At 37.7% G+C, this 17,361-nt stretch overlaps 1 protein-coding gene across 1 annotated transcript; it reads left to right on the forward strand.

Moving 5' to 3' along the window:
- The first annotated feature begins 1,144 nt into the window (after window positions 1-1,144).
- On the forward strand, window positions 1,145-1,802 carry LOC109208818. Its single transcript, XM_019371971.1, has one exon. It carries the CDS (start codon window positions 1,290-1,292, stop codon window positions 1,680-1,682), a length of 393 nt encoding a protein of 130 aa, XP_019227516.1. The 5' UTR covers window positions 1,145-1,289; the 3' UTR covers window positions 1,683-1,802.
- The last annotated feature ends 15,559 nt before the right edge of the window (window positions 1,803-17,361 follow it).

A 17,361-nucleotide genomic window follows, 5' to 3' on the forward strand; every position in this document is an offset into this window, starting at 1 on the left:
CGTAGATTCTTGGTTCAATTATTGTAAAGTCACGCAACTTCTGAAATTTCATATTGGAATTTGTTGTTGAAAGAAAAATTCATAAACCTGTTTTTGCTCTTAATACTAAGTTCAATAAAAATATTTGGCCATTGTTTCCTTTAACACTATGGACACAAAAGTTCAATGACCATGGATAAAATTATCTCGGGAATCTCACTTACTGGTGATTAATTTTCCTTTGTAAAATACGTATCTGAACCAAGTGTTTACACGCGCACACACAGAGAGGCGGGGCTAAAAGCCCGCATGCCGGTTTGGCGGAACTCAATCACTTTTGCTTAAACAGTGTATTTGTGTTAAGAAATTTATTAAATATATATAAATATTAAATTTAGAATCCAATAAATTTGAAGTTGATTCTAAAATTCAAAACCCATAAAGTTAAAGCTCAAAATTTCTTTACTTAGGAACAGGAACCCCTAGGTTAAGGATAGTACAGCAGGATTCATTAGTGTTTAATATAGAAATTTCATCTGGGTTTCTTTGTGCATTTTGCTAGATTACAACTGTCAAATTAATTTTAACTACATTTATACACAGCTGTTTGAGATTCTACTAGTAAACTAAGCCAGGGAAGGCCACAGCCCCCAACAAAATATTCAACTTTACATTTATTGAGATCTGTACCTTCCATTATACTAATCAAATTTAGAGTAAATTTTCAAAGTAAATGCATCACAAACATTACAATGAAACATCATGTTCCCTTCATTAATTCAGTAGGTATTCCAAATCTTCTATCGGTTCCACGTGCATTTTCTTTGATTTCCCCCACTTTGCAGACAATTCCATGACAACAATTAAATTATTCTTCAATAAATGGTCTACTCCCTCCGTTTCATTTTAATTGATTTTTGGCTGTTTTTACATATATTAAGGAATTTACCATTTAATATTAACTAATAATAAAATTGATCATATTAATTTTTATTTATTTATCGGAAATATAACAAATACTTCTATGCTCTTTACTCCAAGGACAACTTTGAAAAAAAGAAGTTAATTTCTTCTTGATATTTGAAAAGATTAAATATTATGAACCACAAAAAAAAGTCAGAAAATTAATTAAAGTGGACCGGAGGGAATAATTAATAAGACAAATGGAACTTTCCATCCTACCACATGCATGGTTATGAAATCTTCCATTGAAAACCTCTATATATAAGGTTATCAATACACTGTCTTAAGCAACATTACCTCAAAGAACAAGCCAAACATCATCAGCATATCAAGAATAACACACAACCATGGCTAAGTTTCTTGTTCTTTTCTTAATCCTAACAGAAACATTTGTGTATCTAGCCATGGCTGAAAATGCAACAAATTTTGCAAGTTCTCCTGCTTCTAGTCCATCATCTTCGATTCGAAAACTCGGAAAACACCATCAAGAAGAAGAAGAGAAGGGTAATTTGTCTAAAGGAGTTGGTTCTCCACATCAACAAGAGATTAATGAAGTTGATCAAGCTCATGAAATCAAGATTAAGCATCATCATTTAGTTGATAAGTCAATTTTTGGAGGTGGAATTATTCTTGGAGGCTTAGCAACAACATTCTTTGTAGCAATTTTTTGTTATATTAGAGCAACTAGAAGGAAACATGTTGAGCCTAGTTCCCCTAGTGCTTCTTCCTCAGCAGCATAATTGGACAGTTGATATTAGAGATTAACCCCCCCCTCCCCCCCCCCCCCCCTCCACCCCGATAGAAAATTGTAAAGATACCATAAGTCAATTCTGATTTTGGAATTTTTATTGTGTAAAAAGAAATAAAATACAGATGTTTACTCTCTTAAGGTCTATCGCCTCTATGCTTTTTTTGGTCATCTTCTATCTACTTAGCTATATCTATTAGTTGAAAATATGTTTTTAGTCATATTAGTATATTTACTTTAGGTCTTATGCTTTCTAATAATTAATCTTTTAGTCTTACATGTTTTTAATACTTTTATTTTTTATTTTGTACGATGTACGATATTGATTTGGGATAAATTTAAATGAAACAATTATCAATGAGAAAGCATGTCGCCGATTACTCGTTTGAAATTAAGACATAATTGTTATTGTCATCATTTAGACCATATTCGTTCCAAGATCACCGAAAAGAAACAAAGTGGTGGATAATTTCTTCTGGGAGCTAGAATAAATTAACTTAAGGAGAAGCAGGTGGAAGCCAGAAGATCTGCGGCAGAATGGTTAAATTCAATATATGAACTTATTAAAATCAAAGATTATTACTGCTGACATGGTGACTTTTAATCTTATGAAAGTAAAAAAAAAAATTGTTAGTTATAAAGTAAAAAGTATTTTGACCTTTTGCTTTTTGAAATTTGTTTAAGGACAATTTTGTGTGATACTACTGTGTGCCAATCAGAATATCAAATGACAAAGTATGTCCATCCAAATTACTTAAAAGCAAGTATTTTTAAAAATAAAACCAATCAGACCCTTCAAGTTATCAAGATGATGTGCAACATGACCAATAAATAAAAATCCAATCCATTTGGTCCAATAACTCAATTGAGTAAATCTGCAAGCTGAGTAAAATGGTTTGTTTACAATCTTTCTTAACTTCATTGGTTGTAAAGAGAATCTATGTGTTGCAACAAAATGTCTAATAATTTTATTGTAAGTTGATAATAGGTGAATTTGACTATAATCACACCTTAAATAATCACCTTCTTGTGTAGTTTTAATGCTAAAAGTGATGACAAAATGCTCTTATTAGTGCTTTTCATGATTTGTAGGTGATATATGTATAAAGACGGCTAAGGAGCAGTTTTGGAGTCAAAAGTGATGAAAAAGAGGCCAACTGTGAAATTTCCTAAGTGACCCGTGCAAAAACAGGCCGAAGATTCAGAGAACTGGATCCACCGCGGTTTCACCGCGACCGCGGCAGAACCGCGGTGGGAAGCAGCTGCAGAAGTTGTGAGAATCCGCGAGGGTGTTTGGCCGCGGTTCTACCGCGACCGCGGCAGAACCGCGGCAGGCGCAGAAACTTCTGGGACCACGCGGCCAGAACCGCGGCAGGCGTAGAAACTTCTGGGACCAAAGTGTCAATTACGGGATTTTTAGACCTAAACCCTATTTAAAACATTAGACTTCGCCCAAGAGAGGCATGTATTGATTTTTTAGGTTTCTTAGCAAGGAAACCAATTGTGAGAAAGTACTCTAAACATCTTTCTTCTTTTCTTTTGATTTTATGATGAATTCAAGCTTAGTTTATGTTCCCATAGTCATGAGTAGCTAAATTCCTTGTCTAAGGTGTTGATGGAACCTATTTGGTGATGAACTTCTTGTTTATGTGAATACAAATTGCTAGTTTAATCTTTATTTGTTCAACTTCGTGTCTGTTGTAGTTAATTGACAGGATCCTCAATTAGCTGTGCCTATTTAGTGTGCATATCTTGGAAAAGAGTGCATATTTAGGGTATTGTTGAACAACACCACTCCTAGATTATTAGAGGAATCTATAATTGCAGGTTTAAAGGCGGGATTAGGGATAACGAAGCCTTGGGTGTAATCTAAAGTGAATCGTGCTAAATAAAGTAAGCTAGTGTATCTCGGGAGAGTGCAATAGTAAATTACTGTGATTACTCGGGAGAGATTTACGGTAAGATTAGCGTTCATGATTGATAGAGATGTGTTGGTAAATTTGTATGAGCATAAACAGAAGGGATTCCATCAATAGGGGAAATCATTGCCTTAGCTTTTTCTCATAATTGTTTACAACCTTTATTTTTACTTAGTTACAGCCATTTAGTTATTTGCAAGCTAGTTGTTAAAGAACACTCAACTGAGATTTGAATATTTGGGAAGCTGGTTCTGAAGACTTAGTGGGTCTGAAGATAGCAGTTGATAGGTTAACTCTCTGTGGATTCGACCCTGGGCGTAATACTCGGGTTATATTTGCAACGTCCGCAGAGTCCTTTTTATAAGGCATAGTTGGGCGTGATCATAAGTACATTTTCTTTCCTTATTTTTATCATGTTTTCCTGATTTTTAGTTATTTCCTTTCATAATTAGATCATTAATTTCCCCCCCCTAGCATTATGTAATAGCTATAATATTCGTTGAACTTGTTTCTAAGAACATATTTTAAGATCGATAAACATCAATCATACCGATTGGAACTCTCTTTGTTTGATTTGAATTCTTAAGTTACTTTTAAAGTTGATCTTTATGGTTCTTTAAATAGTATATCTTTGGTTCTTTTTTGTCGTTCATGGAGGTAATTTATTTCACATACCAATTGTTACCTTAGGCATTCAAATAGGGTTTGAGATTCTTTGTGTTGTTCAATATCTGTTGAAATTCCTATCTTATTATTTTGATCAATTTATTTACACTTCATTCATTATGTTGCTTGTATGTATCCTAAATAATATCAATATATTTTCTCAACTAATTAAAAGGAGGTTCTGTTATATATATTTAAGCTAAATTCGTCAAATCTTAAACTAATACTTTGAAGAGAATAGAATGCTATTCTCTTTGAATGTAACTAAGCGGACCATAAATGTTAAATGCGAACCCCCTGAGAGGGGCTCCTATAAGCTCAAGACCGATTCTGTGGAGCTAATGCCCAGGGTTAACAGAAAGAAAAAGGATTTTTACCTAGCCATACTATATTAGAAATTTATTTACCTATGTTCTCTATGTTTTGAAGTTTTTAATAAGTATTTAGATTTTTCTTACAAATTGTATATATTGCTTTTTAAAAGACCACCACTCCATTATTAGTGCCTTCAATTAAGGGATTCAATTATATCCTTTCCTTTTTTTCCCTCTCCTCTTCTCTCTCCTTTTTTTTACATCAAAATCCTTAATCTATGCCCAAAATCTCCATCTTCTCTCTTCCCACCATTACCGATAACTTTATATTATTAAAAAATATTCTGAAATTTTATGATAATTGTAGGATAACTATATCATAATTGTATTTGAATTGTATCAGATACATAAATGCTTAAAACATAAATGTATCATACTTGTATGACAATTGTATCTAACTTGTATCTGGTATATTAATACCCAAAATAATACCTGATACAATACTAATAAATTAATATACATATCATACTTGTGAAATTTGTCATGAACGCACAACTACTCGTAACAATATATAATGAATATACAATAATCATACATTTGTAATACAATTATGATACATATACAATTACTAGTTTCTCTACACGTGCGTTGCACGTGTATGTTGAATCCTATAGTACACGGTGCAGTAAAATAATATTAAAACAAAACTTTGACGGAATAAATAAAGCACAACTTTCTGTGAATGATCAATGCCGATCATCATATGGTGACTTGTTTGTCAAGGTAAAATGATTGGATATTATCTATGAATCTGAACCGTCAAAGTTTACATCTAGAGAGAAAGAGACATATGTATTGTGTTGCAGATAAACCCAACGCAATAAAGTAATATTCGAACAATAACAGTTCTTTGATCAGAGGCGGAGCTTTGTTATGGGTTAGATCGAACCCAATAGCTTTAGTTCAAATAATATATTTATATTAATTTTTATTATTAAATATGTACAAATTATTAATTTATAACCCAATAACTTAAAGGATTAGGATCCCAACCCCATAAACTTAAAATGCTGGCTACTCCTTTGTTCTTGACTGTTTTCTTGATTAATTTTAGATAACTCAGCAATATCATTTAAATATGAATATGTGCAACCTCATATATGATTGCAAATATTTCACGTCTTAAAATTTCTGCCTCTATAGCCCCTTCTTTTTACAGCCGCATACATATCACAACACTATAGTCCAATGAAAGTAATATTTTATGAAAGCTATATAGAAATTGCATCAATACTTGTATTCCTTAGGATGTCTAGTAGATTATTGTTGATTTTATAAGGTACGCTTACAATAAAAATAATAATAATTTGTGATAGAGAAACTTTTAACATTACATTATTTTCATTCCAATATCGATGCAACACTCACCATTCTTCAATGTCGTTTCCAATGATAATTTTGACTTCAACATTAAAGTAAATATAAATGTATAGTCAATTTCATAGTGTATAGTTATATAAATAAGTAATAATTATTTGTCATAGAGAAACTTAATAGTTAAATTATTTACTCCCCAATGTCGATACAACATATTTTTCACCATTCTCGGTAACGTTTCAATGATAATTTACTTGGATATAAAAGTAAATAAAAATATTTTTGTTACAAATGACGTAACATATGTGAATATAAGTACATATACATGCATGTGCATATACACACATACTTATACGTGTACGTGTAGGTGATTTTATTTGACCTGATAGGAAGAATGAGTTCTAAAATTGAAATAGTATATTGAATTAAAAAGAATAGCAATATACTCAACTCTAGGAGAACTGGTTATTTAAGGAGAATGACATATTATTTTGAATAATCGGCGAAAAAGAACTATGAAAAAGTTAAGGNAATCATTTAAATATAAAGAATCTTTTTTTCAGAAATGACGCTTAATTCAATTAGTTTCATTTTTATATTTCTCTTTCTACTTTTCGGAAATATAATCACCAAAAATCTTTCTATGTTCTTTTATTTATTTTTCAGATTATAGTTCTAGTTTCTAGTTTTCAATAATGAATCTCCAATACCTATAGGAATTTAACTTACTATCTGGAAAAAAATTATACTATCAATGCAATTTAACATGCTAATTCTATTATTTTATGTAATCTTTTATATTATTTGCCTTTCTATTCTAGTAAAATTTTATACATGTGATTCTTGGAAGTTCTATATGCCACATTTCTTCCAACAGAAGTTTATGTTGAAATAATCAAAAGCAACCACAAACTTGAAAAATTCAACATACAGTTGTAAAAGATATGATGCTTGTTCTTTTCATAAAATTGACAAAAGAAATTAAAAACGTAACTCACATGATATTTTTGTTGGTCCATGTATGTTTTTCATCTTCTTAAAGATCAAACCAACGATGATATATTTTTTCTTTTTCTCTACTTATGCTCTCATTTCCATACGTATTTGTCTGATATCACCAAGCTTTCCTCTTAAGATGTTAGCCAGTAATCGACATGAATAGGCTTACAAAAGATATTTAGTTACTTACTAAAAAGTCACAACTTTTTAGAAAGGACACTTCAAATAAATTAGGTTTTTTTTTTTTGTTTTAAAAATATTACTATTATATTTTTTATTTTCTATAAATAGGGCAATTAAGATTTAATTTTAAGAAGGATATTTTAGTAATTCAACTTTTTAGTTAAGGGCTTCCCACTTTTAATATAATATAGATAATACAATCACGATACATTTCTGAAAAATTGTGACACAATTATGATCTTCATCTTTTTCAAGTTTCAATCACAATTCTACACTAAAAATTTAATATAATCACATTATAATTGTATTAGTATTGTATCGAGTATTATTTTGGGTATTGATATATCATATACAAGTCACAATAAATTAAGATTTTAGAAAGAAAGAAAACAAGATTCAAAACTTATCCACAACTTGATTCTAGAGCAATATTTTCGAATTTCGTATGCATTATATCAATAATTTTTTTTAGAGATTTTGGGTGACTAGTAAGAGAGAGAGAAATTGAATTTCAAAAGCTTTGGAAGAGCAAAAGAATCTGTAGTTTTGGGTGGGGTGGGGGTGGGGGTGGGGGGGATAACAATAGGTAAGCAAGATTTTGGGTAAGTAAGATTTTGGATAAAAGTGGGTAAACGAAATTTCTTATTGTGGGTAACAATAATTTTGGATAATTGTTAAGAAAGAGAGAAGATGTTTTTGTAATCCTTTGGAAAAGGAAAGAATCTTAAATGTATGGGAAATTATTGGAAATGGGGGTTGGATGTCATGTAATTGATAGGCTAGATTTAAGGGATCTTGAATTTTTTCTTTCTTTAATTTTGTATAGAACTAGTAAATCTAGATATACAAAGTAATTAATAAGGAACCTAAATAAATGTGGTAAATAAGTTTCTATTATAGTATAGCTAGGTAAAACCCCCTTTAGACAACACCATCATTTTGGTAGTTTCCCCAGTGTTTGAAAATGAAGGCATACATTTTAGGAACTACTTTTTTTTTTGAGAAATACTTCAAAATGTAATATCATAAATATATTAGTAGACTACTCTTTATTTTTTGTATCAACTTTATTTACCCCTGAAATGAGTAACAATTAAATTTGTACGCGTCTTAAAGGATATTTGATTTAATTCGATACGAATAATCAAGAGCAACAGTTAAATGAGTTAAAGACAAAATAAATGATCAAACCAATCGCAATATAGTAACCAAGCCTGATCTTAGATTGAACAATGAAATTCGTCCTCGATTGGGTACAAGCTCGGTCGCGGGCGAAAAAAAGAACAAATGAGTAATGCTTGAACAATAGCTAGAAGACAAAAGTAAACTTTTATTGCTTTGATTTACGTGTAATAATATGTCAGAATGAAGAAAACTTTCCCCTTTATATAATAGGGGAATTTCAATCCTAGTACAAGTCTAAATAAGGTAAAAATCTTATTTTTCCAATAAATGTCAATCTACAGTTGATACTGAATGGCATTCGCACGGTTGAGGGCGAATCTTACGGCCCCTTCTTCGTCATGCGTAAACCTTCTCCGCGTTTCCCGAAGTCCAGAAGCTACACTTGGCCTGGGTCCGTTATTTTATTGTGCCCGATCTTAGATACACCGTTCGTTCCTCTGGGTCTCGATACGAGGGGCTCCCGGGCCTCGATTATAACCATGTCGAGTCGTAGTTCCCCTTTGTTCCCGAATCGGGAAATCAGGAAAAACTCTGCCCCCGATTTTACCCGTATACAGATAGTCCCCTCATTTTTCGGAGAGTAGATTTATCGAAGCGATGAGAAGCGATAAGTTAACATAGGTTCCTTCTTCCGTATGCTACAACCGAGTTGACGGGTCAGCGAAACGTCCCATCAGTCACGTCGTTCTGACTTCGGACACGTGTCATCCGGCGGTTAACCGTCTCGAATGTGAAACGTCACGCATTGATTACCCTTTCTCTATAAAAGCTCCGACTTCATTTTCAATTTTTCACTTTCCGATTCCAGAGCTCCTTCATTTACCTTCGAATTTTTCACTTAACTCTAACCCCTTCAAATCTTCATACATTATTTTCAAGATGTTCATATCTTCATCTTCAAATCTTCACACTCTTTCTTTAAATATTCAAGTTAGACCTTCATACCTTCATTCCTATCTTCAAATCTTCATCCTTACCTTCAAACCTTCATATTTTCCAGAACCTGATGGCAAAAACTTCCAGATTTGTGCCTCAACAGACCGTCCCTTCAACTTCCAACCCGGCCACGGATGCCGAGGTGGCTATTCTTGGAGTGGTTCCGGAGCCTCATTTGAAGAGCTTCATCCTTGGGGGATCTCCATTTAGAACGACTTCAAAGTCGAGAAAGCCTCCAGTCAACAGGACCGAGGCGAGGGAGTATGGAGGTATATCCGCTCCGTTACCGAAGGTACACTCCCTATAGTTCGGGAGGACTGTAACTAGAAGGCAATGAAGTGGTTGTCCCCGGTCCCGATGAGGACATCACCACTCACATGTAAGGGTACTTGAGTGTTTACACTTACCCCTTCACGCTTGCCCCGGTGGACCATATAAACCTCAACTTCTGCAAGAGGTACGAGGTCTGCCTTGGGCAAATTCACCCGTCCTTTTGGAGGATCATAATATTCCTCCACCACTTCGTCAATAACACCGAAACACCTTGGTTTACCCTCGATCACCTGCTTCTTCTCTACAGTCCCCGAGTTTTCTGAGGAGGGTTGATCAAGCTCGTTCGTCGAGCAAGCAAAGCTTCGATATCGAGCATCAATGAAGATCGAGATTAGGGTTGGCAGGGGAGGTTCGTTCGGGTGAAGACCAAAGAATCTCGTTCCCCCGAGTTTTTACCGTTCCCTCAAAAGTGAAACTTAGCCTGTAAATTTTCTTTCCTTCCTCAATACCTTGGTGCTTTCTTTGTTCTTTTTCTAATTGCCCATGATTATCGTTGTGCAGTGGTCGCCCGAGTTCCCAGTCTAGTCCCCCGCTTCAAGGAGTGGATCAAGGGGATCTGCAAGCAAATATCATATTTTAAGCGCGAGTGGCGCATGCTTTCAAAGGGCAAGTGGGAGGCGTGTTCCCATAGTGAGTTTTTTTTCCGAGCAATTCTACTTTCATACTTAACCTTCGTTTCTCCTATGTCTTTTTTTTCTTTTACAGGTTTTCCCAAAACCACTGAGCTTCGGCCATTGGATAGGGATGAGGCTTCGTTATCACTTGCTGAACCCTCTGCTTTGAGACAGCCCGGAGCTGCCGCACGGGAGGAGATGAAGAAAAAGGAAATCTTCCGGCTCCCCAAACATCGAGGTCAAGAAGAAGAGGGTAGCGATCAGGGTCCGGAAAAGCAGTAAGAGGAGTACCCGGGCCATGGTACCGGACTCTAATTCCCTCTACCGGCTTAAGGATTACCCTAAAGATAACGATCTGGAATTCGTCACCATGGGCCGAGCACTGATAAGGAGGAACATGCGGCAATCGGAGGCATCGACCGAGAGGCCGATCCTTCTTTAGCGCGGGAACCGAAAGGAGATACATAGGCCATGGCCTCCCGAGAAAGCATCCCTGACCCGAGGAAAATAGCCAATGTCATTGACATCGCGTAGTTGCCATCTCACATAGAGGCTATGTTCGGCGAGGCTCAAGCCGATAAGGAAAAATCAAATGAGACGACACGAGGTGCAGATGAGGCCCTCAAAATGGTTTTCGATGGCGTGGACATGGGCGCGTTGGAGGACTATTCCGGGCTTGGTCATCTGGAGGTCCCAAAAAAGGATGCGCCGTCGGGAGAAAGTAAGCCGGGCTCAAGTCCAAAGATGGTGAGGCAGTTCTCTGCTCCGAGTATGTACCCCGACCATAAAAGAATGGCCGTGCTCACTATCCCGGCGGATACCCGATTATCCACTCTGGTGGGTGTGGCCAGCTATCTTCGCTACATGGTGACCGAGGAGGACCAGGCGAACATGAACGAAGTAGGTACATCGATCCTATTCAACAAGGTACAACAGGCACTGAACCGGGTAAGTTTTCTATCCCTTTTGCCCTTTACGAATCTTGCTTAGTTTCAGCATGCTCTAGCGATCTCATCATTTTGTTTTTCAGGCTTCAGTGCTCCACCATGAAATCTTCCTTCGGTCTCGAATGGAAGTCAGCCAGCTCGAGTTCAAACTCAAAGAGCAGATCCCACAGAAGGACATGTATAGGGTTCTGAGTGAACAAAAAGATGAGGCCCTCAAGGATCTCCTAATTCTCTGAGCCGAGCTGGAAAAAGCATAGAAGGAGGCCCTGTCCATGAAATGGGAGCATGCCGAACTGGTAGGTAAGAATATTTGAGGCTAAAAATGAGAGGTTACGCGTAGTGATTAACGACACAACCTCGTAGGCCAAGAGAAGATAGACTTTATTGACCAGCTCTGGGCCAAGACGAACGTGCTCAAGACTACGACTGAGGCACTGAGAAGAAGGATGGACCTGATGGCCTCGGATAAGGAGGCAACAAAAGAGGAGCTAGCATCGGTAAAGGACCAACTCCAGGTGGCAAAGGACAAAGCCAACAAGTGGTCTTGGCTACACGATGAACTATGGACACAATTGGATTCAGCCGTCTCGGGACGGGACGATCTTGGCCATGAATACACTGCGTTGAAGTTCAAACTAGAGGCAATCTCGGATAATTCCTTTGAGGTTGAAGAAATGTTGGCCCAGTATAAAGTCGATGTGGGGATAGCCGATGCCTATTTAAGAACGAAGACCGAGTATGTAAAGCGGTTGTCCCCGAGGGAGACCCTCGAGGAGATTCATGCCCGGTGTTTTGATCTGTCGGCCAAGATTGAAGAGGACAAGAGGCTTAAAGCCGAGGCAAAAGAACTTTATGAGCCCGAAGGTTCCGATGATTCTGGTGCCGATAGTTCTGATGCCGAGTCGAGCTTCGGTGAAGATGAGGCGGAGATGACTTAACTCTTTTTTGTTTCCCTTTTGTACATTTTCTTTTTGTTTAATTTGATGCTGTTCTATAGTGCCTTTTGTAAATATTTTTTTGAAGCATATAAAACTTTTCCTTTGGAAACATCGTATTTTTTACTATTCAACATCTATTTGTAACTTTTTATTTGTGGATGGTCCTTAATGCCTTAGCATACAGTCAGACGTAATCTAGAGCATCCGTTATTTGGGAGCCCGGATAAGGCACGCTTTTGATGATAACTCCAGAGTGTTCGTGGCTTCAAAATTTCTATATAAAAATCTAAGGCCTTTAAGACACGTAAGTGTTTTGGTCATATATGATGGTGTTTTGCCGAGGGCAACCCTTTAATAGGTTTTAATTATATGTAAGGGCCTTACTTTCTGAGTACTGACTTTGGATGTCTCTGAGCCTTTTTAGATTGGGCGTAGCCTTTCATGTTCGGGCCTTGCCTAATAGGCTCGGCGCCTCCGGGGTTCGATAGCCCGGGCCATCCTATTTTTAATCGGACGACAGTCCCGAGTTGGGGTAGTCCATGGCTTTAGGATTTAGGATTCGTTGTGAAGTATCGATGGAGCGAGACGCATAGTGATAAAGTATAAAGAAAGTAAAGATCTCTTTCATTGCTTTGTATGTTGAGTACATAATCGGAGGCTCATAATCCTTGTGCCGTAGCTAGAGTGGGCTATATGGGTACGGTTTGTTTGACAGTTTGACCCTTACAACTAGGGGTGGCACATGGCCGGGTTGGGCTGAATTTGGGCGGGTCAAGATGGGTTAGGTCAAGAAATGGGTCATTACCCAACCCAACCCAAAGTGTACTTGGGCTAAGATGGGCTAAACAATGGGTCATTACCAAACCCGTTCAACTTGGCCCATGTTTTAGAACATGCTTATCTTGCATAAAAAAGCCTTTTACCTTAACATGTGTAAATTGAAAAATATTTTACGGGTGGGGGTAGGGGGTTGGGGTGGGTGGGTGGTGTAGAAAAACGAAAAAATAGTAAACAGAAAATTGAAAATACAAAAAAAAAGTAAAAAAGAAATTTTTTTTGGGGGGGGGGGGGGAGGGAAGGGGGCTAGGGTGGTGGGTGGTGCAGAAAAACAAAAAATAGAAAATTTAAAATACAAAAAAAAATTATTTTTTTAGGGGGTTTACGCGTAGGGGAGGTAAGGGGTAGGGTCGGTGGGTGGTGCAGAAAAAATACAAAAAATTGAAAATACAAAAAAAAAATTTGAGGGGGTTTGCGCGCGCGGGGGGAGGGGGGAGGGAGGTGGGTAGTGCAGAAAATTGAAAATACAAAAATATTGTAAAAAAACTTTTTAGGCGGTTTGCAGGGGGTAGGGGTAGGGAGTAGGGTGGGTGGGTGGTGCAGAAAAATAAAAGAACAGAAAATTGAAAATACAATAAAAAGTAACTAAAATTGGGGCAACTAAGTAAATTTCTAGATAAGTTGGGTTGAGATCCCTTTGTTTTGGGTGAGTTTCATGGGTTGTATTTGGGTTGCTTAATGGGTTAGAATGGGCTATAAAAAAATAATGGGTTAACTTGGGCTCAGCCCAAATTGACCCATGAGCTAATATGTTTGTAGCCCAACCTATTAATCTCTGGACGGGTTGGATGGGTTTGGGCTCAAATTGCCACCTCTACTTACAACGAATCCTAACTATCAAGACTTGGCTTTAAATATTAAGCGATTGCACCTTCTAAAGATCCAAGATCCTGACCTATGGGTAATGGCCCCAGTATTTGAGGCCGAACTTGTAAGGGCTCGAAAACTGTGGTTCGGTGCAGATGATCAAAAATTTCGATTTTAGGCCAGCCTTCGAAACTAAGGTAGTACATTTTACTATTGCCTCGTTAAATACCTTTCCGTAAAATCCGCTTCGGGGAAAAAATCAGTTCAAGGTAAAAAGAGTGAAACACGTTCTTTCAGACCTAATAGTCACATTTGCCTTCGACCGAGTACCTGCGTAAGTTAGTACGTATCATAACGAAATTAAAAAGGGAATTGAGCTCGTAGCTTAGCAGTAGTACCGCTTTATGTTTTCCACGTTCCAATTATTCAACAGTTGTACACCGTTTTCTGACTCGATTTTATACGAGCCTTTCCCGGTTATTACGGCAACTCTATACGGTCCTTCCCAATTCTGGTCCAGTTTCCCGTCATTTAGGTTCCTAGTGTGTAGCATTACTTTTCTCAACACCAAGTCCTTGACTTGAAAATGCCGAAGGTTGGGTATTCGATTGTGGTACCTCCCTACTCGCTGCTTCTGGGCGGCCAATCGGACCAGGGCGGGTTCCCGCCTTTAGTCCAATAATTTCAGGCTAATGGTCATGGCCTCGCCGTTTGGCCTTTCGGTAGCATACTGGAACCTGAGGCTCGGTTCCCCTACCTAGACCGGTATTAAGTCTTCCACTCCGTAGACTAGAGAGAATGGAGTCGCTCCGGTACTCGACTTCGAAGTCGTACGGTTTGCCCACAAGACTTCGGGAAATATTTCCTTCCAATTTCCTTTTGAATCAGTCGACCTCTTTTATCAAGTATTGGATTATAGTTTTGTTTGTCGATTCCGCTTAACCGTTCCCACTAGAGTGGTAAGGCATTGATAATATTTTCTTGATTTTGTGGTCTTTGAAAAACTTGCTTACCTTGATATCGATGAATTGTTTTTCGTTGTCGAAAACGATCTCAGCCGGTATTCCAAATCGACATATTATGTGATGCCAGATGAAGTTTTTAACCTCTTTCTCTGGGACCTTCTCAAATGCTAAGCCTCGGCCCACTTGGAAATATAATCGGTCATGAGTAGTATGTATTGGGCTTTATCGGGCGCCCATGGCAGGGGATCGACGATGTCCGTTCCCCATTTTATAAACGGCCATGGCAACAAGATCGGGTGAAGCAGCTCTCCCGGTCGATGAATCATCGGGGCATGTCTTTGACACTCGTTGCATTTCCGTACGAAGTCTCTCGCATCCTTATCCATTTCATTCCAGTAGCAACCGACTCTAATTAACTTCCGAACTAGGGATTCTTCCCCTGAGTGGTTCCCGTAAGTGTCTTCCTGGACCCCTCTCATGGCATATTCGGTCTCTCCCGGACCCAAGCACCTAGCTAGTGGGCCAAAGAAGGATCTTCTGAATAATTTCCCTTGAACTAAGCTAAACCTGGCAGCTTTGGTGCGTAGGGATTTCGATTCCTTAGGATCCGATGGCAATTTTCCTATCTTCAAGTAGTCTATGTATTTGTTTCTCCAATCCCATGTCAAACTTGTCGAGTTTACCTCGGCATGACCTTTTTCTACCATCGAGTTCATCAATTGTACCACTACCCCCGAGTCAAATTCATCGGAGTCGACAGATGACCCCAAGCTGGCCAGTGCATCGGCTTCACTATTTTGATCCCGAGGTACGTGCTGCAGAGTCCATTCTTTGAATTGGTGTAGGTTACCTGCAATTTGTCCAAATACCTCTGCATCTGTTCCTCTTTTACTTCGAGCGTTCCCTTGACTTGATTTACGACGAGGAGGGAGTCACATTTGGCTTCGGTTACTTCTGCCCTGAGGCTCTTAGCAAGTTCTAGCCCTACAATCGTAACTTCATACTCAGCTTCATTGTTATTCAATTTCACAGGTCTAATGAGCTGTCTAATTACGTTACACGCAAGTGATTTTAAAATGATACCCAGCCGGAACCCTTTCGCGTTAGAGGCACCGCCCGTGAATAGGGTCCAGATCCCCGAGCTAGTCCTCGAAGTGAGCAGCAATTCCCTTTTGACCTCGGAAATCAAGGCCTGCGTAAAGTCGGCCAAAAAGTCTCCCAAAATCTGTGACTTTATGGAAGTCCGGGGTCTGTACTCGTTATCGTACCCGCTAATTGCTATGGCTCATTTAGCTAGTCGGCCCGAGAGCTCGGGCTTAAGCATGTCATTCCTCAGCGGGTAAGAGGTTACGACACATATGGGGTGGTGATGCTCGACTGTAATTCCATATTTTAGTACATTATTTACCTTACATTTTAAGTGTTTTAATGCTGAACTATATTATATTTGTGTTTAATTGAGTTTATTTTATGTGTAGGTACTTTGAAGACGAAATTGGAAGCAAAATAGAGATTTTATGTGTATTTTATACACTACAAGAATGAAGTTGTAATTATTTAATCAGGAGACAAAAGAAACCAAAAGAAGACAAAAGAAATGTAAAGAAGACAAAATAAACAAAATGAAAAGAAAGGAAAAGAAAGAGACAAAAACGTGAAAGAGAGAGACAAGAAACAAGGATGAAAGCTAAAGAAATTGTTAGGCAACAGAAATTGAAAACGAACAGCAGTCTGGCGACGCGAGGGATTTTGCTCGCGTTTGAGCTTGCGTCGCCAGGCCTAACGCACGGTCTGTGGCGTATTTCGGGTTTTAAGCCTATTTTATTTTCTATTTGATTTTGGACTTGGTTATTTCGTTTAGGCTTTTTTATTACATATATAAATAGTCATTAAATATCAATTTTGAGGGGGAGGTCGACTTTTGACAGACTTTAGACCGAGATTGGACAAAGAGAGACCGACAAGAGACCGGAGATTCGACCTAAGGAGGCAAGAACACACTAGGAGCAAGGCGGAGAATTCTTCTACGAGTTTTTCACGTCCTTCTTCCTATTTCCATTATTGGTTATGAATTCTGGTATTGTAGTTTTGCATACTATTATGAATAACTAATTTGTTATCTAGGATTTTAATGGAACCTATTGGAGGATAATTTTCATGTTACGTTAATATAGATTTGCCATAGTATTTTCTCTATTTATTCAACTACATTATTATTGTGGGTTGTTGAAGAGCTCTCAATCGACTGTGCCTATTTAGTGTATATTACTCGGGAGAGAGTGCATATTTAGGTAGTTGTTGAACAACATCACTCCTAACGTATATGAGAGATCAATACGGAGGGTTTAAAGGTGGGATTGGGGATAACAAAACCTTGGTGCGATCCGAGTGAGCCGTACTTAATGCCAGCTAGCGTAATTCGGGAGAATATATCTAGTAAATTGTGGTAATTACTCGGGAGAGAGTTACGACAGTCAGAGTGTTCATGATCGGTAGAGAAGACTAGGCAAATTTAAAGAAAACATAGCGGAAAGGATTCCGAAATAGGAGAAATCATAACTCTAGACCTGCTTAATCTTTTCTCCAATCCTTATCCTTGTTAATTGATAATTTTATTGCTTTCTAGTATTTGTTAGTTAATTAGATAAAAA

This window comes from Nicotiana attenuata, unplaced genomic scaffold, assembly GCF_001879085.1.
Source record: "Nicotiana attenuata strain UT unplaced genomic scaffold, NIATTr2, whole genome shotgun sequence".
NCBI lineage: Eukaryota > Viridiplantae > Streptophyta > Magnoliopsida > Solanales > Solanaceae > Nicotiana > Nicotiana attenuata.

What these genes read in the sequence shown, in the direction of transcription:
- LOC109208818 (XM_019371971.1), top strand. Translation starts at nt 1,290, where the DNA reads ATGGCTAAGTTTCTTGTTCTTTTCTTAATCCTAACAGAAACATTTGTG.